At 39.8% G+C, this 26,079-nt stretch overlaps 1 protein-coding gene across 3 annotated transcripts in view; it reads right to left on the bottom strand.

The window, feature by feature from the left end:
* PTN (pleiotrophin) overlaps nucleotides 1-26,079 on the bottom strand; it is a 120,078-nt gene that overhangs the window by 5,075 nt on the left and 88,924 nt on the right. For all 3 annotated transcript variants that reach the window (XM_067469255.1, XM_067469254.1, XM_067469256.1), the window contains 3 exons: nucleotides 22,001-22,110; nucleotides 17,553-17,726; nucleotides 14,924-15,085 (listed from right to left, as the gene is read on the bottom strand). In XM_067469255.1, the coding sequence (XP_067325356.1) occupies nucleotides 14,924-15,085; nucleotides 17,553-17,726; nucleotides 22,001-22,109 (445 nt within the window). In that variant the 5' untranslated portion in view covers nucleotide 22,110. The remainder of the gene's footprint in view (nucleotides 1-14,923; nucleotides 15,086-17,552; nucleotides 17,727-22,000; nucleotides 22,111-26,079) is intronic.

Below are 26,079 nucleotides of genomic sequence, written 5' to 3'. Positions count from 1 at the left end.
CTGACTGATAGGTCAGTGGTTTGAATGTGGCAAGAGCGGATTGAGCTCCCTCTGTCAGCTCCAGCTTCTCATACAGACAGATGAGAGAAGCCTCCCACGAGGATGGTGAAACATCAAAAACATCCAGGTGTCCCCTGGGCAACGTCATTGCAGACAGTCAATTCTCTCACACCAGAAACAACTTGCAGTTTCTCAAGTCGTTCCTGACATGAAAAAAAAATCATTAGCCTTAGCACAGTTTGTTGCTTCATGAAAGGTTTCCTCTATCTTCCCTTGTCTGTGTAATTTTTGGGTGCCTAATCCCACAGAGAGCTCAATGTCATGGCAACAGGGAATCGGCTTCAGGTTTTAGTCTGAACTTTTTTTGATGCTAAAAAAAATCTCTCTTTTTGGTTAGAAAAATGAGAATTGATTTCAAAACTGCTCTGTCTTTATATTGTTTATATATTGCATAATATATTGTTTATACCTATAGTATACAATTCATATATAAACAACAGAGATAGTTAGACAGGTGATCAATAAAAGGAAACATAGATAGCTATAGATGATAGAGAGATAGCGATATAGATATTGTCTATATATTTTAGTAGTCTTGACTTTAAAAGACACATGCAAGCTGCAGAACCTCAAAATAAGTTCAGCATCTATATAGTTCAGACTGAAATCTGCAACAAACACCAGTCACCAGTCACCAGAGGCAGTGAAGGGGAAGTTTTGAGGTCATTCTCTGTCTTGCAAAGTCAGGCTTTATTCCTATGCTTGGTAGTTTAACATGGTATTTTATAGCCTCTGAGATGTTTTCACATGGATCATAGGACTGTGATATTAGTATATTTTTTTTTAAAAAAATCCTCCCTAGGAACTTTTTCTGAAGGGCAGTATATACTTATGTGAAATAAAGAAATAAACACATTTTGATGTTTACAGAAAATTCAACAGACAACACAAAAAACTAGGTGTAAATATCTATTTTCCCAAGGTTAAAAAGGGACTTCTTTGAATGAAGATGTTAGTGATTTGCAGAAAGCACTGCCCCCCACACACAGAGGAAGAGACACTTCATAAAACAGCAGTAAGGAATTTTATGTCATGCAGCCTGACCTCAACCCAGAGATAATTTAAAACAAGAAATGCAGCTCTGCTTTTATTATTCCACAGGTGAGAGACCTGCCTCCTAAAGTTTATTTGGCATACTTAAACAAGGAAAGGTACAGAATGAAGGAGATGAGAAGGGAGAAAGTAAACAGAACGGGGGATTTGAAGCAAGCAGAAAGAAAATGGAAGAGAAAGGGGGAAAGGATGGTATAACAGAAAAAAGGAAATAATTTACCTGTTTGAAATAGAAATAGGAATAAACATTTGTTTATACTGTATCCTTTTAAAAAATGTGATAAGCATAATAGCTTCGGGCATTTTCACTGCTGATGGGAGCTGAAAAATACCCAAACCAGAGTTGAGGTGAAATTTCTCAAAAAAATCTCCTTCCCAAGAATTTTCTCCTCTTAGGCAAACTGGCTGGGCAGTGTGGCAATCCCAGCACCCTGCCTGGCCCACACCAATTCTTCCCCATCATACGTGGAGAAGTGTTGCTGCACGGCTCCCCCCCCCCCCCAGTAGCCCCATTATTCCTAATGGAACATGAAGTGGCTACCATGGTGAGCAAGTGAGCCCTGACAGAAATGAGGCTACATTGTGTGATGGGCAGTATGGACCTCAGTTGCTCAACCGGGTCAGAAGGATCCTAGGACACTAAAAGGTTCTTCATGTGATGAGGTCCTATGTTTGTCAGTGTTGGGAAACTATGGCAGGAAGAATTCTGGACTGATAATAATATTTCCAGTTCTGGACTTAATCTGTGTAAAACACACACATAGTTGTTTTAGGTGGGAAAGGACATTTTCTACAGTAGTATTCTTTCCTGCACAGGAAATGCTACAATTAGGAGTTTATTCTGTTAAAAATGTGTGTGGTTCATTTGCATTAAAAAGCAGCAGGAAACATAATTTGCACAGGAAATTATGTTTCTGTTTAGAAGTAATATTCTCTGCATAGGAATTGCAGTTTCTTGCATGTACCGTAAGATGCTGTTTTCTGCTCAACAGAATCACATGCAAAATTTTACAAAATAAGTGCTATCAGTCTTATTTTATGAAACAAGTAGACAGAGCCAGCTTGGTGTAGTGGTTTGAGCATTGGATAAGGCACGGGCAAGAAATCACCACTCGGCCATGGAAACCCATTGGGTGGCTTTAGTCAACTCACACTTTCACAGTCTCAGAGGAAAACAAAGGCAAAAACTTCTCTGAAAAAAAATTGCCACAAAAGCCCCATCATTGGTTTGAATCCGGGGAGAGCGTGGATGAACTCCCTCTGTCAGCTCCAGCTCCTCATGTGGAGACATGAGGGAAGCCTCCCACAAGGATGATAAAAAATGCTCTCTGGAGGTCTCAGGTTCATTGCCAATAAGGTCCCCAAAGGCCTGGTGATGGGCTCCTTTCCCACCTCCTGCCTGGTGGCTGCTCAGTCAGGGAGCAGCCACCGAAGGAACACCCCCATGCAGCCCCTGCACCCTCCGGCTGAGAACAAGTGGAGGTTTATGGCAGAGGATCTACAGCAGATACAGTACTATCTAAAAGAAGAGAAGCTTCCAACAGACACTGCCAGCTATCTCAGCCGCAGCTCTTCTGCTTGAGATGCCAAGGCCACCACTTTCCAGAGCAGCCAGAACCTGCCCACCTCTGCCTCCACCACCAACTCAGTTGTGGCACTCTCCGCCCACTCCCTCAGCAACTGCAACTTACAGAGCAAGCCCTGGAGAAAGCCGGTGTCGTCCCCCCCCCCTCCCCTCGTTGAATAAGAGAGAGCTCTGCCCCTGGGGCTCTTTGATCACTAAAAAAAAAAATTGAAACATCCGGGCAATGTCCTGCAGACAGCCATTTCTCTCAGACCAGAAGTGACTTACAGCTTCTCAAGTCACTCCACTCCACACACACACACACACACACACACACACACAATTGGTTCGCCTTCATTCAGAAATGGCTTAAAACCACACAGTAACAACAAATGTGGACAGAACAGGTTTTCTGAGCCATTAACACAACTAAGACATTTTAGCAATGCAACACTTGTTGTAAAACTAAGCTCTGATTGACAAATTAGTCCAAAAGATATGTATCTAGGCAGTTTATGTTGAAATTTATAATAATAAAATTTCTCAAGCATGCCTTCTGCAGTTTTTGATGGAAGATTTACTTATTGCTGTCTATTTGTGGGTATGTAAATGTCGCTCATATATGTACAAAAGAGACTGCTCCTTTATCCAGCTGTTTGCCCATATAAAATCCCTAAATCCTTAATTGCATTTATTTCTCTGCCTTCATAATTGCTAATGAATATGATACCTGCTTGCGCACGTTTTTAATGAACTACATTAAAGTCTGAGAAGCACAGCAGTCACAGAGGAAGATAATAGGAATAAAAATAGCAGATGAAAGGTGATCTTACATCTTTTAGAAAAACAATTTTCTGATTATATTAAAGCCTTTAATGAAACCAATAAATGTTTTAAACTGCCAAGTTTTCAAGGTGCTGTATCTAAACATATTTGCATATTACCAAAACCTTAGTTTGGAAAGGGATATTGAAAGAAAGGAATAATTTTCCTTAATGATTAAATATGCTGAAAAATAAAAAAAAACAGTGCTGATTAAATCATTATGTGAAGCAAATGCTGCCTGTGATGCAGACATTCAAATTTTCTACAATTTGGATGTCTGCAACACAGAATGCTGAGCTATATGCAGTGATAGATGACCAAGTGTCCATGTCTTCCTGCTTCCCTTACCACACTGCAGTGGTTTGTGCCCACAAAAGTTTTTCCGAAAACTAGTGGTATCTCAGGAACAGGCAAGGCCTCAATATGATGTGGTCCATAATGTGGGAAACAGGAAAATTCTAAAACATTGGGGCAGTTGAACAGAAGTTGTTGTTTTGATTTAAAACCAGATTACCAGTTCAGTAATTATGTATTTGCTCAAGTCCTGCAAACTCAGGGCTGTGATTTTTTATTTCTTCCATGTCTCAAAGGAGAGGGGGAGACAGGCAGGTTAGCTCTCAATTTCTCATTCAAAGGTTTGCACCTATTGCTATGTCATATCATATCACCTTCAGTACATTGAGGGTTCCTACACAACTTGGAAACATGCTCTTCTAGGTTTCAAAATTACAGAGAAAGACTCCATGGGTAGATATGTGGAAAGTAACAAAGCTAAGGAGATGAACACAAGGTAATTTTTGAGGATGGGAGGGCAGAAGACAAGCTCTGGATTGCGTGACTGCCTACTTGTTTATGCTACATGTATAATTCTTTGAGTAATTCTAGTCACCCCATCTCAGAAAGAGAAGTGTTGATTTGGGAAAAGTTCAAAAAGGGAAAGCAAGATGACCAAGGGATTGGAAACACTGTCTGAGGAGGAAAGATGAAAGTGTGTGTGAAACTGTCAAATCTAGAAAGAAGATGAGTAAGTCAAGATACAATAGAAATGTGTATGATTATACATAATGTTCAGGAAGTAGTTAAGAGAGGTTTTGTACTCCAATCATAATCTTAAGAGCCCAGAGTTGTTTTCCAGTAGCTACATAGTGGAAGATTCAAGACAGATAAAAGGACAATGCATTTTCAACACAAATAGTGAAACTGTAGCAGCCACCGTCACAAAATGTAGTGATGGCTACTAACCTGGATAGTTTTTGGACTGTATGTATTCATTCACTCATTCACTAAACATTCTTTGTAACTTGGCCTCTTTTGAGCTCTATTACACATGGTGCCTAACAAAAACAAAATAATAAAATTCCCATCACACCTTTCGGATCACAATAGTGTAAAGAATATACTAAGGAGGCAGTAGTAAGATTTTCTAGGATTCTTCTAAAACTTGAATGACAAGGGCAAACCATCCGTTTTGGCAACAGATGTCTGAAGTATTTCACCATCAGGTGAATGAGCCAAAGAATTGTAAACAGATGGACTGGGACACATTCCAAAAAGGGGATCTGCTTCTGGTTTGACGACTGTCCATAAATGAAGTAACTAAGAGGTAATGTTGATAGAATGTGCCATCTTGTTTGCATTAGCTGGTTTGATGTGTCATAAAGGAGAAAAGAACAAACAATCAAGTTTAGGTGTATGTCTGTCACACAGAAGATGGAGGCTGTCCATAGAATTTTCTCTCTAGTGAAACACCCGGAGTTGAATATTTGTAACATGCACAAAATTGATTTGAGGGATGTCCCTGAAATTAGTCAGAAATCAGTATGGTACAATTCTAAGTGCTGGCTAGAGCAAATGCATTTCCAAGATACGTGGAAGATTTCAGTTTGCTTTGAAAATGTTTTAGTTGTAGCTGCCTCATTCACCAGCAATGAAGCAACTGCACATTGGCAATATCTGAGAATGAAATATAGTATCCCAGATTTCCATGAGCATCCCCAGGTATCACCAAGATACTATTTTATGTGCATCAGTTGCATTCACTCTTGCAGGTAAACAATAAAAAGCACACTCATTGCCCAAACCAGAAAGCTGTAGAATAGAAGATGGCCTCCCAGAGCAAACTGAGAATGATTTTCAAACCTTGGTAGAAGCTAGTTTATATGCTCCCAACCAACTATGTGCAAAGATGTCTGCTTGGCAACTTTGGGAATACACAAAACGCACTTCAAAATCCATTCCCACTCCTGCAATTCAAATTTGGGGTTGGGATAAGCACAATAGCTAAGAAAAGTTCATGGAGAGGAACCACTTGGTATGTCTTCTTTTTATTAGATTGAAGTGCAAAACTGTGGACTCTTCAGTTGGCTACATTTATTCAGACTTTCTGGGAGATTGTTTTAAAATGCGTCCTTTGGTACTACACTTCCCATGATTTGTTATTATTGGAAGTATCAAAACTGAATTAAAACCTTTAGAGGCCTTAAGCACTTAAACGATTTTGGTGTCCTCCATATCTATCTAATTCAAAATATAAACAATAATAAAATAAATTATTTTATTTTTTTGAAATGAACCAAATTTACAGAAAGATGGAAAACAATATTTTGCATACTTCCACTTTATATTTGAAAGATTTATCCTATTTTTTTTTCCAATTGCAGCTTTTTATTATGGAAGTCTCTTTTTGAGGAACCTGGTTTTGAGGAACTCGTGGTCCATGGCAAATCTGGCAATGGAAAATTCCTGTGGTGCCTCTTCTCTTGATGCCCTAAATACATGTTTATTTTGTTTAATGGTTAATATAACTCTGATGGAGCTAAAGACAGCCATAAACCATATTGTGGATTAAAGGTTGCCTATCCCTACTCCTATGGAAACTCGTTAAATAAGTAAGCTCTATTATACAAATAACTATTCAGCTGAATAACAGCCATACACAAAACGTAAAATCCTGTCACTTTCAGAATAATGTCACCATTCAGAAAAGGCAATTTCAGGTGCTCAAAGTTGAGAAAGGAAAATCTCTGCAAATAATCAATATGTACACTTTTCTCCTTCTCACCGTTTACTTGCATTTCAGAGCAGACATTTGCAGTCTCTATTTTTAAACAAGCACCTGTGTTTAGATGTGGGCTGTTTTATATTTGGGGGTTTTGTAGTTGGTCTTGATTGGCACACTGCTGTACCTTGGAGAAGGAGACTCGACAGCAAATAGCAGCATCTGGTGATAGAACACAGCACTGCAGACCACACCATTAACTTTCTTCACACTTAAGGGAGAAACCAACCCACAAGAAGAACATAAAGAGATTGCAGAGGGAAAGCCTCCCTTCCCCATTTTGTTCAATTTACAGATCATCCTTCCTCATAACAATTCAGGCAAACTCATACGGATGCTCTTCCAAAAATGATCAATGGAGGAAACCCTCTTGAGGCCCTTAGTACCAGAGGGAATATAAGCAATGCTGAAGAGTTTGTAAAAGCAAAAAAAGTGTCTTTCTCATGCTACCTGACCACTGCAATGGAATCATCCTATGGAATACAGCAGTTTGTAGTAAAAGGAAGAGCATTTACAATTTTCCACCAGAGAGCTCTAGCGTCTCACCAAAACTGCAAATACCAAGAGTTCATAGAATGCAGCCAGGGTAAGAAAGTAGGATCATAGTGCTATAACTGGGTCATGTCAAGTGTTATCTGTGGTGTTATCTGTGGTGAAACTGAAGCAAGCATGATAAGGGTTAGAAACTACCTTAGGTACATGTGTGTGCTCCCATTAGCCATCATGTGCTGATATACACTGAGGGGCAGGAGTGGAACCTGCAGCTACCCCTATCTATGTATTATTCCTACAAGGAGACTACTATCTGAAAGGGACATATTTATTTCAGTGATTTTTTCCCAGTGCAACAACTAGAGGTCTACAACCCTTTGCAAAGAAAGGATCTTCTGGAATTAATAACATTAATTTCAGATGGTGTTAATTAATTTAACCATAGCAATGACTTTCTCACTTTATAGCACATAGCTGCTTTCCAATAAATTCAAAACCACAGTTTGTTGACTCTTTGGAACGCCCTCTCTTACATAATTTAGCAAGCAGCATGAACAATGAAATGATGCTGAAGCATTCAACATATCTTCCTAATTAAGTAATTGTCTTTTAAACAAAACTTTGTCAACACATCTGCCTAAAGCTTCTCTATGTTGCATTATAATTTCAACAAATACACAAATCTGCAGATCTATCATTGGTCAGATTTTGTGCACAGAACAACATGTTATTCAATAACTTAAAAATCACTGCCTATCCTTCCTTATGGGACATTATCAGCTTTCTCTTGAGTCACTTTCGTTGTAAGTGTGAATACCTGAGAGCCAGCATGGTATAAGAGATGTAGTGTATACATCATTGATCCTCAACACTGGTTTTCAAATTGTGCTCCTGGGAAAAATGGGAGATTCTTAACATACCACCGAGGTTCCTTAAGAAGATTTATAGCACCCAACAAGCTGCCCAAAAAACTTATAGTGCAGTGCAGGATCACCTTTTGCAATAAGTATTTATCAAGACACGACAACAACCTAATAGGATCCAGGAAACAAACAGTAATAAGAAACCAAAAGCAGGAGGCTCAGAATTCAAAGGCAAACTTGGAGGCAAAGATGAGGAGATGTATGGGTGCAAAGTGGTATAGTGAAAAAAAGCTGACAGGAAGAAAATCAACTCATTTGAAATGTACTTAAGAGTCCCTTGGCTATCATGGACTTCTAAAAAGTCAAATTGAATTGGTCTTTGAGCAAAATAAGTCTGAACTCTCATGAGAAGTAGACTGAATTATGGTTGTTGTGCTTTGGACGTATCATAAGACAATGTGACTTGTTAGAAAAGATGAAAATGCTTGTTAAAGTGGAATGCAGAAGGAAAAGTGAGAGACTGAACAAGAGGGAGTTTGATTTAATCAAGGAAGTGACAACCCTGAGTTTGCATAAATCTGGACTGACTTTATGGCAAATCACAACAATGTAGAGGAGTAATCTAGAGAAATAATCATGAATACAGGAAATAATTCAGAAAGCCCTTCTTATGCATACAAGGTTCAGCTGGGAAAACTAGATATTTCTTTCTCTCTAGCAGAATTCATTGATTAATGTACAAATTAGCCAAGGTAGGTGCAGCCAATCTAAGGCCAGAGTGGCAATTATGAGTCTCCCCAGATGCTGCTGTATTGCAGTGCCAAGCACTACATGCCAATGCCTATGTTGGCTATAGCCATAAGGCATTGTACTCCAAAAACATCTGGAGGGACACATGATTTCCACTACTGATCTACAGCCAGAGGCTATTCTACTGGGAAGCAAGCATGTGCAGTTCTGTAGGTGACCACATGAGGTTGCTGTCCACTAATCACCGCTGTGATGTGCAGACCCTAAACAATAATATTGGATACAGTCTGTTCACCATGGTGCTATGGTGATTTCTTACCTCCCATATTTTTAACAACACACAGGAGTAGCTGAGAACACAAAAATGCACAATATAAACAGTAGATCCATCAGGGAAGAACTTAGGAGCAGAAAGACAGAAGCTCCATTCAGGCAGATGGGGAAAGGATGGTTTCCCACATTTTGAAGTAAGAGACGTTATGCTCAATTCCCATTTTAATGGTTGGAGGGCATATAAAACCATAGAACATAGAGTTAAAAGTTGTGTGACAGCACCACAGGGTGTGGAATATCTTCCCTGAAGATAGAAAATAATTTTCATTTATTTTTTGTCTCATTAGCCAAAGCAAGTAAATCAAAAGAAGCCCCTGGCATTTGATTAGGCTCTTCTGCTTTTCAGGTAAAAGCAGCAATTCAGGGCTCGAAGTAAGCAGCTGAGCATTGTGTTTTTTGTCTCCGGCACAGCGGTATACCTCCCAGCCTCGCCTCCCGCTATCAGTGTCTGTGCGCATAAAGCACCTGGTGCAGCTGCAAGGTTCATTAGAAGTCTCCATTAATTAGAACACATATATACACAAAACCATATTTATCTTGGGCTGACACAGGTATGCCTTGGTGGAGCAAGTCTCTCTGCGTGTGCCAGGACTCTGTTTTGCAAATTATTATTTAGATGAAGCACAGACTCGTCTAAGTGCCTATTGTTCTTACTTTGCCTCTCTTGCCACCTGTCATATCACACTGGAAGATAGTGTGGGAAGCACTCCCTGGCTTTTTTTACTTCTTTTTTTGAATATGCTGCCTGCCAGGAAGAAGAAGGGCTATATTCACACATCCACCTCCACAAAAAGGATGTTTTGCATCTATGTATGAACAGTTTCTGTACATCTGGAGGTCTCCTAAACTATATGCATACAGTTAGGAAAAGCTCCTAACTGTACTTTGGGGTACTTTGATTATGCTTTTCCTGCATGGCAGGGGGTTGGATTAGATGGCCCACATGCCATCTTCCAACTCTATTACTCTATGTTTCTATGATTCTTCACTCATTGTGTTCCGGGTCAGGGGAGAATCTATTTTCAGTGTCACATACTCAGGTTGATATAAATCTTGCACATTAAACTTCCATTCAGGCAAATAAAAACCCTTACACAACTAAAAACACTTAAGGTGAGAGATTGATTATATCCATTGGCATTATGTGGGAAATATCTGGAAATATTACTTCTCGAGCTACAATTCCTAGAGTACTCCAACTACTGTGATCTTGGGTGTCAATTTCTTCAAATGATTTGAAACTGAGGCAGTCAGATTTGTCCACTCAGCTCCAGGGATTTAACTCTTGAAAGGCAGTGCTTGAAATAATATTGACATGATTCGACATCACAGAAGAACCCATGCATGTTCCTCTCAGTAGATGTACCTCACAATGTATGGGCATGCGGGAGAGCTAATTGTGGCACAGTAGCACAGTACTTATAGTCTAACAAGTTATTTAGGCATTTTAGATAGAAGATTCCTTGATTCTCTCTCTTTTTTGGCAGGGAAAAACCCATCAACTTAAAGACTTTGCAGACAGAACACATGCAGACATGGTATCTTAAACCAGATGCATTAGGAGACAATCTCATTGTGCCTAATGACAGGGCTGGTTAGTATCTGTAAGCTCTCAAAAGATACTAACCAATAAAATGCCAGACATTATATTAAAAAGGAAATGTATGCAAACACTGCATACTAGGAAAGGTTTGTGTAAAATATGAACATTACAGGAAATTAACCCAAAATGTGTCCATTTAAAAAAAATAGGAGCAACTGTTTGCTAAATATACCTGCATTCAAAGACTGATACAAATATAGGTGGAAATGAACATTCAGCTGAAATGATAAAAAATTAATCAAAACGAAAATAGATTTGTCCATCCCAAAATTCAACAGACATCAATCAATATCTACCAGTACCTAAGGCAGTGCAGAGCCAACATGATATAGTGGTTTGGCCATTGGCTGATGACAAGGGTTCAAGTCCCTACTCAACTCATGGAAACACACTGGGTGACTTTGGAGAAATAGCACTCTCCCAATGACCCTCTGAATGTTGCCAAAGAAACCCAAAGGCATAAATGACTTGAAGGCCCACAGTAACAACAACCAGATGGAGCATATGCTGGTTCCTGGGGAAAGATATGCAAGAGAATGAAATCCTGCTCATAACACCCTGGCAGACTATGAAGTGAATTGAATCCTACTTCTGCCTTTGGTCCAATACAGGATAGCTCATCAGATATTTTTAAGAGAGAAGAAAGCAAATAATGAGAAACCTGAGAAAAGGGAATTGGGTTCCGAACCAAAAAAATGGAACAGCTTGTGAATGCATAGATACAGCGCTAAATAAAAAGCTTTTTAATTTTAAAAAAGAGAACAGCAAGGAAAGGTAACATCCTTCATATTATGAGATCATTCTAAATATAACTCAAGTGTAAATTAAGCAAACAGATTTATCAGAACATTTGTCATTCTGGTATATTAAAAGAAACAGCACCTTTTTCTCCAGGTGTGTTTTTCTGAACCTCTCAGAGTCAAATGAAGATCTTTTCCTACTCAGAAATAATATGGCATCTCCCTCCATGCCACAGGAAGAACATGGAGCACTGAACCACATGTCACTTCTAGCAAAAGAAAAGGGTCTCTACCACATTTGAAAACTGCAGATTAGTTTGGGATGGTTTGACAGCTGATCCTGAACACACAGAACTCTGCCCTGGAAGAAAGGCTAGTAGCAGGAGGAAGAAGAGGAACATCTGAGATGTGGATATTGCTCTCCCTCCAGAATTTTCCATCTGAGACAGATATATCACTCTGCAACTGGCCTTAGTTTGGAGGCTATTTTGACTCTCATGTATTAAAGGGAAACAAAAAAAAAATCCTTTGTTTCCAACAAAGACTTGTGGGTTTTGCTTATTTAAACTATCAAAAAGGCACCTTTTTAGGTAATCATTATACAGTTTACACTGAGTAAGTACAAGTACATTTTGATACCTCCAATTATATTTATGCTTACTGAATCAATTGAAATTCTTGGAATCAGATAACTGATTCATTAAAATATTTTCATTGGTTAGCAGCCACTATCACAAAAATGAAAGTGTCAGTATTACACTACCTGATCCAAATCTCTGATGCAACTACATCTAGACTGTACACCAAACCTGACAAATATTGTACAGTAGTATTTACTGATCTAGATAATCAGTGTCTACCAAGAACCCCTGGAGTTGCGAAGCCACCATATGTTCCATGACTTTGCCCAAGTGGGGAAGATTGGAAACTGGCCGATAGTTGACGAATTGAGTGGGGTCAAGTGATGGTTTTTTCAACAGCGGTTTTATAACAGCCTGTTTTAGGCTGGCTGGAATCTTGCCCTCCTGTAAGGAGGCATTAACCACCACCTTAACCCACTCTGCCAAACTCCCTCTGGCTTCTTTGATCAGTCAGGATGGGCAGGGGTCTAGGATGCATGTGGTAGGCCTCGCTTCTCCAAGGATCTTATCCACATCCTTGAGCTGAACCAATTGAAAAGAATCCATTAAAACTGGACAAGCAGGTGCTCGTGTTACAATCTCAGAGGCTGCTATTAATGTGGCGTCAAAGTCGGAATGGATCAGTGCAACTTTGTCCACAAAGAACCTAGCAAATGCTTCACAGCGATCTGCTGAGTTGTCAGGGATCTCGCTCTGAGGCGGATTTAATAGTCCTCTGACAACTCAGAACAACTCAGCCGGATGGTTCTTGGTGGATACAATATTGGCTGTAAGGAATGTTTTTTGTGCAGCCGCTATGCTTCCGTCACCGCATGCACTCTAGCTACCTATTCTTTCGCTTCATCACTGCCAGCTCCTCAGTGAACCAAGGAGCTGGTTGAGCTCAGTTACTTGAGAGGGGGCGTTCTGGAGCAATTGTGTCTATAGCCCTGGTCATCTCCCTGTCCCAGAGAGAGACCAGAGCCTCGACAGGGTCACTTATCAAGGAGGTGGGAAATTCCCCAAGAGCTGTCAGAAAACCATTTGGATCCATAAGTCTCCTGGGGCAGACCATTTTAATGGGTCCACCACACCTGCGGAGGTAGGTAGGCATAATAAGTCTAAACCTGATCAGGTGGTGGTCGGTCCATGGCAATGGAGTGATGGTCAGCTCCTCCACCCCACCACCTTCTTCCCATCCCTGGCAGAAGACCAAATCCAGCGTATATCCAGCACTGTGGGTGGGACCAGATACTAATTGGGACAAGCCCATGGTTGCCATGGCTGACATGAAGTTCTGAGCCGCTCCTGACAGAGTGGTCTCGGCATAGACATTGAAGTCCCTCAGCACAATGAGCCGTTGGGACTCCAAGGCCAGGCCTGAGACCACTCCGGCTAGCTCAGGTAGGGAGACTGTAGTGCAGTGGGGTGGTCGGTACATCAACAGAATCCCTATCCTGTTCCAGTCACCGACTCTCAGGCCGACACACTCAAATGTGGGAGACTGCGGGATGGGGCACCTGGTCAGGGGGATGGTATCCTTATAGACAATTGCGACACCCCTCTCTGCCCTCTAGATCTTGACTGGTTCTGAATGGAGTAGCCTGGTGGACAAAGCTGGGAGAGATTAAGTCCCCCCCCCCCCCAGCCAGGTCTTCGTTATACAAGCCAGTAGGCTTGGGCGGTTTTGTTCGTTAATTTCGTAATTCGTTATTAATTCATATTTAAATTAGCTTACGATCCAATATTGAGCCATGCAGGAATAGTGTGAGGAGTAAATTAGATTCGAAACAATTTTTTCAATTTATTTCGTAATTATTTTGTAATTATTTTGTAATTATTCCGTAATTATTTTGTAATTATTTTCGCATGTCTGGTGCAAGTTTTATAGTTGTTGTTTGTTTTATCACACCAACAGTCAACAACAGAAGGAGAGGGAAGCTTCAGAAGTTCCCCCTGTCCCATTTGGAGGTTTTTTTTAGCATATTGCGCAATTGCGTCCGCCATTAACGAATCGATTCGTAATTATACGAAATTTCGTATATTTCGACATTTTTAAAAGGAACATTTCGGAATTATTAAAAAAAACGAAACGCAAGGGCCCCCTAAAAACAAAACGAGTTTAGAACCAAATTTTTCCGTGGTTACCCAAGCCTACAAGCCAGGTCAACATGTTCTTCAAGGATTAGATCCTAAATAATAGATTTTTTTTTCCATTCCATTCAAACAAAGAATGATCAAAGTCACTTCTGAGAAACAGTTATAACATTTAGCTTTTAAAAAATAAGAAAGAGAAACTCTTGTCTTCAGTTTGCAGCAATCAAAGCTCAGTACTCAATAGCAGGATAGGTTAAAGGAAGCATTACTTCATACAATACAAAGAATTCATCACCAGAAGACCTAGTGATGGGCCATCAATAGGTACAAGTCATGATGGTTTTATATTGCCTCAAAGGTAGTCTCTTCCAACAATGTGATTCTAATATGAGCCCAACCCACTGCTATTTCCTGCATAGCAGTGGGTTGAACTAGGTGGCACTTGTGGTCTCTTCCAACTCTGTGATTTAAATATCAGCAGCATTGTGTCTATCAAATGATGTGAAGCACATGCCTTTTGGTATTATTATCTTCATGCTGGACTTCCTAGTTAATGGAACCATTAAGGGAACAGAATGATGGAATAAGCAAGACTTTAATCTGCTCCACTGTAATGTAGACCTTTTTATGCTGCTGGCAATTTAGATCAATTATTATCTACTTTGACTGGCAGCAAGTCATCAGACCTCCTTCTTCCCCCATTTTGCATCCATTAATGAGAGATGCTGAGAATTAAGCTATAGACCACAGAAGTCCCATGTTCTAATTAAGATCATGGTATTTTTCTGACAAGACAAGGAATTGAACATGCTTTAGAGCCATGCTAGGATAGAGCCCACAGCAATGACTTCCAAAGCAGTGTTACCTTGAGGTTTGGGTTTGGTAAGCTTTCCGCAGGGTTTTGAGATGGTGACAGTCTTCTGGCAGTCCGCATTGTGTAGGGCTCGCTTTAGATTCCCAGTTCGAGTCTTCAAGGCAGTATTTAGGTCACACTCTCCCCATGCCTGGAATTGGTATTTACATTCTGCTGCAAAGAAGAGGTGAGCATACAGCATTTTATTACCAGGAACTGAAAAAGGAGTTTAAAATAGTTACTTAACATTACAGTGGGTCCTTGGTATCTAGAGTTTGATTCCAGGATCTCTGCAAATACCAACGGCTATGGATACTCGAATCTGTTTATATACAGTGGCATACCAATGTGATGTCCCTTATATAAACTGGCGAATAAAAAGTTTTCTTTGGGATGTTATCTTAATATTTTCATGCCATGGATGGTTGAATCCATGGATACAGAATCCATTAATATGGAGAGCCAACTACACTGCAAATATCTATAATATATAATCTACAGAACCCACACAATTTACAGAATATGGGCAGAACTACACTGGCTGAGGTGCTTCAGACTGGCCCTCGAGACAATCACATCCATCCTGCAAAACCAACTGTGGCTCAGAGTTGGCATTCACATGGCCTGGCTGGGCCAAGACAATATCTGTCCTATTGGACTGTCACCTTACCTTCCATGTCAACATCACTGAACTTTGAGTGAGATCCTGGCCAACACGAGCACCTGTTTGACATCAGCAGAGGCACTAACATGACCATAAAGAATGAGAGGACCAATCTCTCCGCTTCCTTCTTAGTTACACCGGTGCCTTTGCTGATGTCAGAATAGAGTTTACGCAGTGAGCAGGAACTTGCATAGAGCTGTGAGAATGGTTACAAAAAGCAGTAGCAATGGCATCAGCACTATTTGTCCACATCAACACATGGAAAGGGTAATGGCAATGGTGCCCTATGTGGACAGCAGACAAATCAGACTTAATCCAGATGTCCACACTGACCCAAATCTGTGGGATCCTCTGTAGTCTCAAGCAAACTCCACAGTATCCCCTAACTTTGTCTGAAGTGGGACATCATTTCCCTTGATGTTCTTCCCCTACAGTCAGAATGCCATTTGGTAAAGGCTATTCCTGAAGTGTCAGACAACATGTCATTATTCCTTACCCGCTCTTAGTACATTAGTCCCTGTGAAGTATTAAAAATAATCACAACAAATGCTCTTGAAAAGACTGAAGAGCCAGACTTCGAACCTTGGTGTGAACATTTTCTCTACCCTCTTCCATGCACCATATGTTCAGTTGTTCATCTGTAAGCTACTTAAAATGTAATATTATACCAATGGTTTTTTTTCTTTTAAAGACATGGATGTGAAGCTGAATTTATTATCTGGCAATCCACTTACTAGGAATATCGTTTTCACCAGCTTTTCCCCAATGTTGTATCCCACAGTAACTAAGAGATCCATGAAGTGTAATCAGGACAGAAGACAAATGCCTGCTTTAATAGGATCACATGCTGATAACTTCAGCAAATAAAGGCAACAGAATGTTGCTTCTAATTATCATTTTACCCTTGCTGTACCTTTTAGCTCTCTCATCCTAGAGACTCCCTGTTGTTCAACATTTCCCTTTGTCCTGGAGACTTTGATGAGCTAATTAACCCACTCAGCCTGACATGACCATCTTTTTGCTTTTGCTCTGATCACTTCTTCAGCTCCTAGAGAGACTAACAGAGCTTCCAAACTTCAAAACTCACTGGGATGTTGTAATATCACTGGAAATATGACCTCAAGCCCTTGTGATCTCCTCCATCTACCATTCTGTGAAGTCAATAAGGCTTTAAGGAAGCAATCCTACATCCACTTTCCAGGGCATAAGCCATACTCAATCGAGTCAACTTGTATAGGGTTCCATTGTTTACCAAAGAAATTGATTTTAAGTAGTGTTCATGGATAGAAAGTCCATAGGGATGACAAGTTTCATTTCCCTGTATCTCTAGTTAGAGAAATTAACATCAGGGCAAGGAACACGAATGTTTTAAGCATTAAATGGCTTTTGAACCTGGACAGCCATTTCCAGCTAGTATCCCTACTCACTCTCAGCATTTCTATGTGTGTTGTGATTTTCAGGAGAAGTAGAAGAAACTGGAAAGACAGTTGGTGAGTAGTATGTTTTTTGCTCAAGGAGGATTAGGATGACTCATTGTTTTACTGTATATATACACGTATGCAAGCCTCTACATTTTTGGGTTTAACTTTTACAAATTTGATTATTCATGAACTTGGTGAATATGTTCTTTTAAGGAATATCAAACTTTTCCAGGGTGACTCCATGATCAACTTTTGCTGTAGAACCTAGAGATTCCTTGAGAAAATTGACCATAGAATCACTGACGAGAACCTAGAGATTCCTAGAAATATATTCTCTCAAGTTTTTTTTAAAAAAACTTTCTTTTATTTGTTCCACTGTCACAGGGGTCCTATGCCATGAAATCCCTCCCTCCCAAAATGGAAGGCCTAGTGTTGTCTGATTAATATTTCAGTAGTATTTGATAGTCTTCAATTGTGGGACCTAGGAAGTTAAATCATTACCAGTTACAATCCTACTTCTAAGTGAAATAGTCAACCTAGATCCTGACAACCTTACCTCCAAATTGCTTCTTCCAATTGCAAGGGATCTTACACCTCTGTGTTTTCATTGTCTGCTTACAATCAACTCCACTCCGAGTGCCCTCACGGGTCCCTAGCCCACAGTCTCCAGTAGTAGGGACACATACACTCCACTGCCATTCCCCACAGTCAGATTTCTTCAACTTCTTCTCTGGAAAGAATCACAAGAAAAATCCAGAGAACATAAAGTTATGCAGACAATGAAAAGTCCTTGATAAATGCTCTGCATGCACAAAATGTAAGGTAGTAGGGAAAGTGATCTCTTGGGGACAAAGCAGTAAATATTCATTACCTTTGTTTTACATTATAACTTTTGACAGTGAACACATTATTAGCAAAAGCAACAACAAAAACTCCTCTGCTGACAGCATAAGCCCATGAGTACTGTAAGAATAGTGACAGCTACAGTTCTTAGGATTTTGGAATCCCATTAGCCCATCTGCAAGCAAAAGAATACCATTAGTCCATTTGCAAGCAGGATGTAGAGACAACAACAGCTGTGGTGCGGTGAGATTGCCTAACAAAAACAGAGTCTAAAATATTCTCCCTGTTTTAGATTTTATCAACTCCTGGCAAAAAATTTGTAGAAAAATGAGAAGGGCAGGAAACATTTGGGTTGTACCCAGATTTAGGCATATGAATGTAAAGGGGGTGGAAGGAGGCTACTCCTCTAGCTCATTGCAAATGTTAGATGGAACATTGGGGGCCCTGTTGAACTACATTTCTGGAGATCCTTGGAAATTGGATGGAGGCATCTATTGTGATTAATGCCCTTATGCCAAAAGGAGACAGGTACTGGGTGTGTCTGTTTTCAAGTCACCTGTTGACTTATGATGACCCTATGTATTTCATATAATTATCTAGGGCAAGGAGGACTCAGAAATGGCTTTGCCAGTTCCTTCCTCTGAAATATAGCCTACGGCAGTGGTTCTCAACCTGGGGTCCCCAGATGTTTTTGGCCTTCAACTCCCAGAAATCCTAACAGCTGGTAAACTGGCTGGGATTTCTGGGAGTTGTAGGCCAAAAACATCTGGGGACCCCAGGTTGAGAACCACTGGCCTACGGCATTTGGTATTCATTGGCAGTTTCCCATCCAAGATCAGATTGGATTCTTTGCCTTAATGGAAATCCAACCATCAAATATTTGTTTCCCATTCTCATCCCCCACCCCCAAATTTTTATATTAAACTCGAGGAAAACATTTTGAGGACTTCTGAGCAAGGCATAGGTTCCCCAGCTAGTCAGGGCCCCAAACTGTTCTTTGATCATTTTTATAACTGATATATAAATATTTAGTGCTGTGTCTTTTCTACAATGGACAAGATCTTACACCAAGAAAGTAAAATGCATTACTTTACCTATGCCTTCTCCTTATCTCTGCCACTGTAAAACCACTATTGCTGCTTAACAGTGGGCAGAATTAGAAAGCCGGTTTACATGATGAAGAATGTACTCACAGATGAAAGGCACCCTCCTTTCCCCCACAATCTAGATCAGCATTATCGTCATCATCTCAACATTTCCTCACTCACTCCCTTCCTCCCTAGCAAACATGTGGTGCTTAATGACTAATGGGGTAGGAGGCTTGGTGTAATGATAATAATAAATAATAACTTTATTTTTATACCCTGCCTCCATCTTCCCGAAAGGGCTCAGGGCGGCTTACATGGGACCAAGCCCAATCAACAATGTTTAAAATATAACACATTAAAATGCATGATATTAATTTAAAACAGCACTAAAACAACACTATTACAATATATAAAACAAGCATTGAAACCAACAACAATGGTATAATTCAAGTCTCAATATGGGAGGGTGGATTGGTGCACCGTAGTTCAGAGGATAGGGCTGGTGGGTAAAGTGCACAGGTAGTGTTGCAGCCTCGAGGATAAGAGCAATAAAGTAGGGTCATTCTAGGTTTGGATGAGTTCAAAGGGATAGAAAAATGCTCCCTGAATCCCATAAAAAATGTTTTGTTGTTGTTGTGTGTCTTCAAGTCATTTTCAACTTATGATAACCCTAAGGTGACCCTATCACAGGATTTTCTGGAGTTGACCTACCCAGAATCACCAGTAGTTTTTTATTGCCAAGTGGGGAATTGAACTGTTATCTCCAGCATAGTCTAATGGCTCAAACCACTACACTATTCTGTAAGACACCCCCCAAAAATAGAAATTAATTGCTGCATTTTGCTTTGTCCATGAGCAAGAAAAGAAGAATTCTTTTTCTGGTTTCTTATTATGTTTGTTTGCTTGCTTGCACATAAAATGCATTTTGCATAAATTGCAATGCTTTTACACAAAAACATATTCTGCAGGAAATACAATGCTTTGCAAATTGCAAAGTTTTTATGTAGATACATTTTTTGTCACAAAGCCTTGAAATCTGAATAGTCAGCAAAAGAAAAATACATCTTTCCTAATCTTATCAGGTGGAAGGAAAACATTTCAGATTTTTCAATCCCCCATATAGGAAAAAAAGAGTGAAGAGTTACATTCCTGCTATAGCTGTCAGTTTCAACTTTTCTTATTCCTCCACAGCCATTTGCAATAAAACACAATATTGGCATTTTGTCACTCCAGCAAGTCTCCAGACTCTTTGTCAAAAAAGGTAATAGTTTTTCTGTATTTCATATTAAAGCATAACTCTCTTGCCATTCTTACATCTGTTGAATTTAACTCATGGGAGTAGACAGAATGAATCAACTTACGTAGCAAAACCTTTCTATTTGGATTTATGGATTTGAACTAGGCACAAAGCAAGTTTTCATGAACCTTAAAACTCCACCATACTGCCAGTCTGTTGCTCTGTGTGATTTGGCCATCCTTAAATGAGTCCAAACCAATTCAGTAGATTTTGATTCTTAGCATAGATTTTGATTCTTAGCAAACAAACATGATTCCTATTGCTGATGTCAAAACGTGGCACCTGCATGACCAGTGAAGGGAAAGGGTGATGGTGGCCATGTTGACAGAGGATTGGATCAAAATGGACTCATTCCAGCTGTCTAGACTGTTGTGAAGCCCCATGGTACTCCAGAGTTTCCTGAACACTTTGCCTGGTCAGGTTTAAGCCAGAAACCCCAGGATATTACCTGGAGGTCCTTGTGCATCTTGGAGAGAGACAGTAGTGGATCTGAGGTGAGTATCAGTTCTCTGGTTAGCATATAAGTGCTCTGTGCTATCAGTACAGGTTCTGGAAATGTCCCTGGCCCAAACATTTATGAAATTTAATCTTTCCTCAAAAACATAGCTGTTGACAGCAAATTCTAAAAATAGATATATCTTTTTCAAAGGACCTTTGGGATAATTTCCTCAGGTCAGCAGCAGTACATTATGTATGAAGATCTATAGATCGCATAATTCCAATGTATTGTGCTCATCCTAACAATTATGACAGATTTCAAAGGAAACTCCCTCTTCCATGAATTCTGATGCCTGAGATGTTATGGTGGCCATATTGAACATTTAAATTAATTAAACTGAAAGGATTTCCAAATATATTTTCCTCCTATAAATTTAGGAGTGACTATAATTGGTAGGGCAATAATGGACCAAGCCTGGATTCTGGAGGTATATTGGCTTATCTCATGATAATTTTTTCTAATGGCATCCAGTGCAGTGAAGATATTTTACCTGTAAAAATTCTGTTTTGGGTCTTTCTTGATATCGTTGGAGAGAGTGTCTGATGCAGTGATTATAATCTATTAGATGTTAACTATCAAATCTATCTGTAATTAACACCTGTTGAGTTTTAATGAACTTATTCCCAGATAGGTATACATAAAAGCAGCTATTCCCTTGAAGGCTTAAATTTTATATTATACCTGTGTGGCACATTGTCTTTTAACAACGTTGAACTCTTATGCCAGGTTGAACTCTTGTTTGGGTGGCATATCAATAGTCATGCCTGACTGTAAAGTGGGGAAGAAGGAATTACAGCCTCTGTCCTGTGTGTGGTTCTCTGAGGGCTTTTGTTTTCCCTCAGACTCCCCCTCCTCCACCAGGTTCTCCCTGAACCCCAAATGCCCCCTTTTGCTCCCAAATGGTGAGAAGCCATTCCTGGAGTTCTCCAATTGCTACCTCATCACATCCACTTTAAATCTGGTTTCTGCCTCCTGCAGAATCCTGGGGTTTGTAGTTTAGTGAGGCTATTAAAGGCTCCTCCCTAAATTACAAACCCCAGAATTCTGCAGGAGGCAGTAACTGGATTTAAAGTGGATCCATTCTCTAGTGTGACAAAGTAGCCAAAGTCGTGTAACACAATACACAAAACTGGTTACAAATGGCCGAAAACAGAAATTACAACTTCTGTTTCGTTGTAAATAAGGATATTTTTCAGGTGTAGAAAGGCCATGGAAAGAGAAGTAAGTCTTTTTCAGTCTTTATAAATGTCTTGTAATAGAATTAATAGCACTGTTACCTGGTTTTTCTTTTTTGCCAGCCTCAGTAGTGCTCACAGCTGCGAGCAGGAAAATAAATGCGAAGAGGACAGCTGTAAATATCTGACACCGTTCTTGCTGTTTCTGCATTCTGGGAAATAACAAGTAAAAAGGAAGAAAAAAAAAACAGCTAACATGAAATTTCACCTAAGCTTAAGAAGTGTTAGAGCACCTAGCTACAGATCAGTGTAAACAGACCAAATGATGTTAATGCACTAGAAGATCAAACCTTTTAGCAAACTGCAGAATCAGCTCATTAAGGGAGCCTCTTGTAATTCTATAAAAAGGCACTGGTAATCCAGATATATGAGGCTCCATTACCATTTCTGTTATAAAAACCATGTCTGGGTTAGAAAACCCCATTATAACACTGGTATTATATTCATCAGCCTTCCACATTTGTATCATTACCCACTCCACACAACAAATATGCATATGCTATCCATAGAGGTAGGGTAATAATTCTCAAAATCCCCAACCACCTACGCTGGGGAGAATCTTGGGCTTGTAGTCCAACACATGCAAAAGCACCCCTGTTTTTTATGTTTAATTGCATAGTTATTATTAATTGTCATCCATTTGACTTGGACTCATGGTGACCCCATTAATTTCATGAGCTTTTCCCATCAAGGAGTACTCAGACATGGTTTATGATTTTCTTCATCTGCAATATAGTCTGTACCATCTGGTATTCTTTGACAGTCTCCCCTCCAAGTTAAAGCCAGAGCTAAGCTTATTTAGCATCAAAACCAAAGAGGATCTGGGGCCTTCGAAGTATTTAAGCCTTTGGTTGGAATATTAGTAGGTTCACAAGTGTCAACATCATTGACAAAGGGGTGTATTAATCAATATCAACAAACTAAGCAGATTCCACTGGGCATCAAGCAAAAACGCTTTTAAAACAATCAATCTGATAAGTCTTGGTATGCACTGCAGTTTAATTCCAGGGCTGTGGATAGTGAGGACGGCTGAATCTGTGGAAACAGAATCCATAGAAACAGCGGGCTGTATTGTCAAAGGCTTTCACTGCCAGAATCACGAAGGGGTTATGTGGTTTCTGGGCTGTATGGCCGTGTTCTACCAACATTTTCTCCTGACATTTCACCTGCATCTGTGGGTGGCATCTTCAGAGGATCCTTCTTTTGTATGATTCTCTGAAGATGTCAGCCATAGATGCAGGCAAAAATCACAAGAAAATGCTGCTTGAACACAGCCATACAGCCTGGAAACGACACGACACCCCAGAGGGCTGTGTCACTATAAAATGAAAACAGTTATAAATAATATGGAGATCTCACAAATAAAAAAAACTACCCCTAGAAACAAAGTATAAAGTGGTGAGAGATTATGAGGATATGTAGGTAACAATAAGAGCCTATTTATTCTTTGGAAAAAAAAACCTAACTTGATTAGGAAGATGATACATTTGATAAAATAAATTCCTTCACATTCTGTTCTGCATTAACATATATTTTGTGTGCAAACCTGATCTAAAGATTTCCCACATTATTTGCTTATATGAATTATTTATATGCTTCTATTCCATATCAAACATTCAAAGTTATTTTCATTTTTTAAAAATTCATATAAACAGCAGAATAAAAAAAACAAAATATCTTAAACAGTTGCTCAGAGAAACAAAGCAAACACAAATTAAATTAGAACAAGTAGGAAGATCCAGGGCTGAGATCAGCCATAAAAAAACTTTTAAGAATTAACTTCACCAGTAATAAAAGTAGTAAAAGTGAGAGTCCATCCTATCCCTACCTAGGGAAGATATTATCTAGGGAAAATATACATAAACGTGGTGCTGCCTTCTAATAAGTCTCCACCTGCTTATTCTGTGAGTATTGTACCCAATGTTATGTTGGAGGAAACACAAGAGATGATTTTATTTTTGTTGCAGTTGCACAACTACTAGTTGCACAACTACTAATGAGGACAACTACTGCAAGTGAAACCTGACTTAATGAAATTGTAATGGGTTATTCAATTCCTGTGGAATGGTTTATGGAATACCTTGTGGGATAGCTTACGTAACCATTTCTGTACCACCTGGTGTAACGGTTTTGTAGAATGCCTTGTATAAGGAGGATCAGAGTTTGGGATCTGAAAAATGTGGAAAGATTTTTAAAAATAGGATCCAAGAATGTATCTACACTGGCTGGTAAATCTGGAAGTGGCCATACGCATCCTATGGAGCTCACTGCAATGGTGAGTTGGCATCCACATGTTCCAGGTTGTGGAGACTACATCAGCTCTGATAGATTGTTGCTTTAATATCTGTGTCACTGCTACCACTGCCAGACAGTGGCAGAGGTCCATGTTAACCTCCCTTCTTTCTTTATAGTTATGTGGGCATCTCTGCTAATGTCAGAACAAGATGCCCATGAAGCTCACACAGTGCTCTGCAGTCATCCAGGAGCAGCAATGGCAGTGACACAGACATGGTCCATCTCCTTTTCTGTGTGCTGATAAACACCAGGAAAAGATGGTAGTTATGGTGTCCTGTGTGGACAGTGGATGAGTCCAAATTAGAGCAGATACAGCTGTTTACCCTTCTCCAAGCCATGGGATACTGTGGAGCACATTCCTTGCAGCACATTCCTTGACCATGCCTGAAGCAGAGCAAAGCCGGTTAAACCTGGTATAACCCATGATACTTAATGGAAGTTCAGGAACACCATGAAGACAGCCTAGATCCAACTCAAGGTGCGTTTAGGTTTTTTATGTTGACATGTGAAAGATCCTGCATCACAGAGGTAACTACAATTTCATAGCAATCCTCCCATCTTCCAATTCAACTCCATAACCTGACCTTAAAAGTCATGCTGAGATACGAGCTTTGTGATGCTGAAAGGTGGGACACTGAAGGATGCCACATTCATCCCATAGACATATCATCCTTCAGCACCTGCTCAACAGCACTATAAAACTCCCTCCTTCAATATGACTGCCTGCATTTCAAGGTGGGCATTTGTGGTCATGGCAATGGTGTTACAATCATCAACATGAATACCAAACAGTTATGAGGTCACAAGCCTAGTTTGCAACATCCTGAGTAACAGACACGTGCTGGGTTTTATTTCAGCAGTAGAGGATTTGTGCCACTGCAGACAAAAGTGGAGATGAATATATATCATGAGACTGGGATGGGATTTTTCTTCTCCAAAACAAATCTAATGCTTTAGGCAGGATGAAACAGAAAACTGACTTTCATAGCCTTTATTTTTACACAATAAAAAAGCAGCCCTCAGTTTGGAAAACCGAGGGTTTTAAGTTCATATTGAAAGAAAAGTGAAAGGACTCTGTCTCTAATCTGACAAGAGAAGAAACAATTCTCACCATGAAATGTGTCTGAAAATGTCATTTGGCACTTTTAAGAGCCTCCTGCTGGTAGCCATCTTGCTGCAAAGTCACATAATTGCTATTGATGTGCACAACTGGGTAGGGAAGCCCCATTTTGGGGAGAATAAAGCACTCACTTGTTCAGAATCTATTTTTAATGAATACAAATGAAGCACCTGGTTGTAACCAAGTTTATTGTGTGGCTGAAATGTGACAACTGCAGTCATGTGTGGCAGAGGGGAAGGGGAAGGGAGGAGGAGGAGGAATAAGAAGGAGAAGATACATTTAAATTATACAAATTTATCCACCTAATTCAACTATTAATAAAATTAAAACCAGCTAAAATATAGCCATTAAACAAAAAAGAACAAATAGCCCATATCTTATATTGTGCCTTCTGCCAAGCAGTCATATTTAAAAGACCTGCTGAAACAGACAAATAAAAAATCTTCACCTGCTAGACAACAATAGCAAGAAATGTGCCAGTCTAGCTTCTCTAAAAAGGGAGTTCCAGGCCTTGGGGCCACTACTGAGAAGGTCCTGTCCTATGTACTTTCAGTTGTAGCTGTGAGGTGACAGAGAGAAGGGACTACATAGAACATATCAGCTACCCACAGAGTCCTTCAGATATCTTAGACCTGAGCTGTTTATGGCTGTGAAGATGTAATCATATCACCAACCAGTGACTGCCAATACATTGAACTTATGTGTG

The sequence above is a fragment of the Anolis sagrei genome, chromosome 5 (assembly GCF_037176765.1).
Source record: "Anolis sagrei isolate rAnoSag1 chromosome 5, rAnoSag1.mat, whole genome shotgun sequence".
Classification (NCBI taxonomy): Eukaryota; Metazoa; Chordata; class Lepidosauria; order Squamata; family Dactyloidae; genus Anolis; species Anolis sagrei.
Note: the sequence above shows the minus strand (reverse complement) of the source record. Positions and strands in the feature narration are given on the sequence as shown.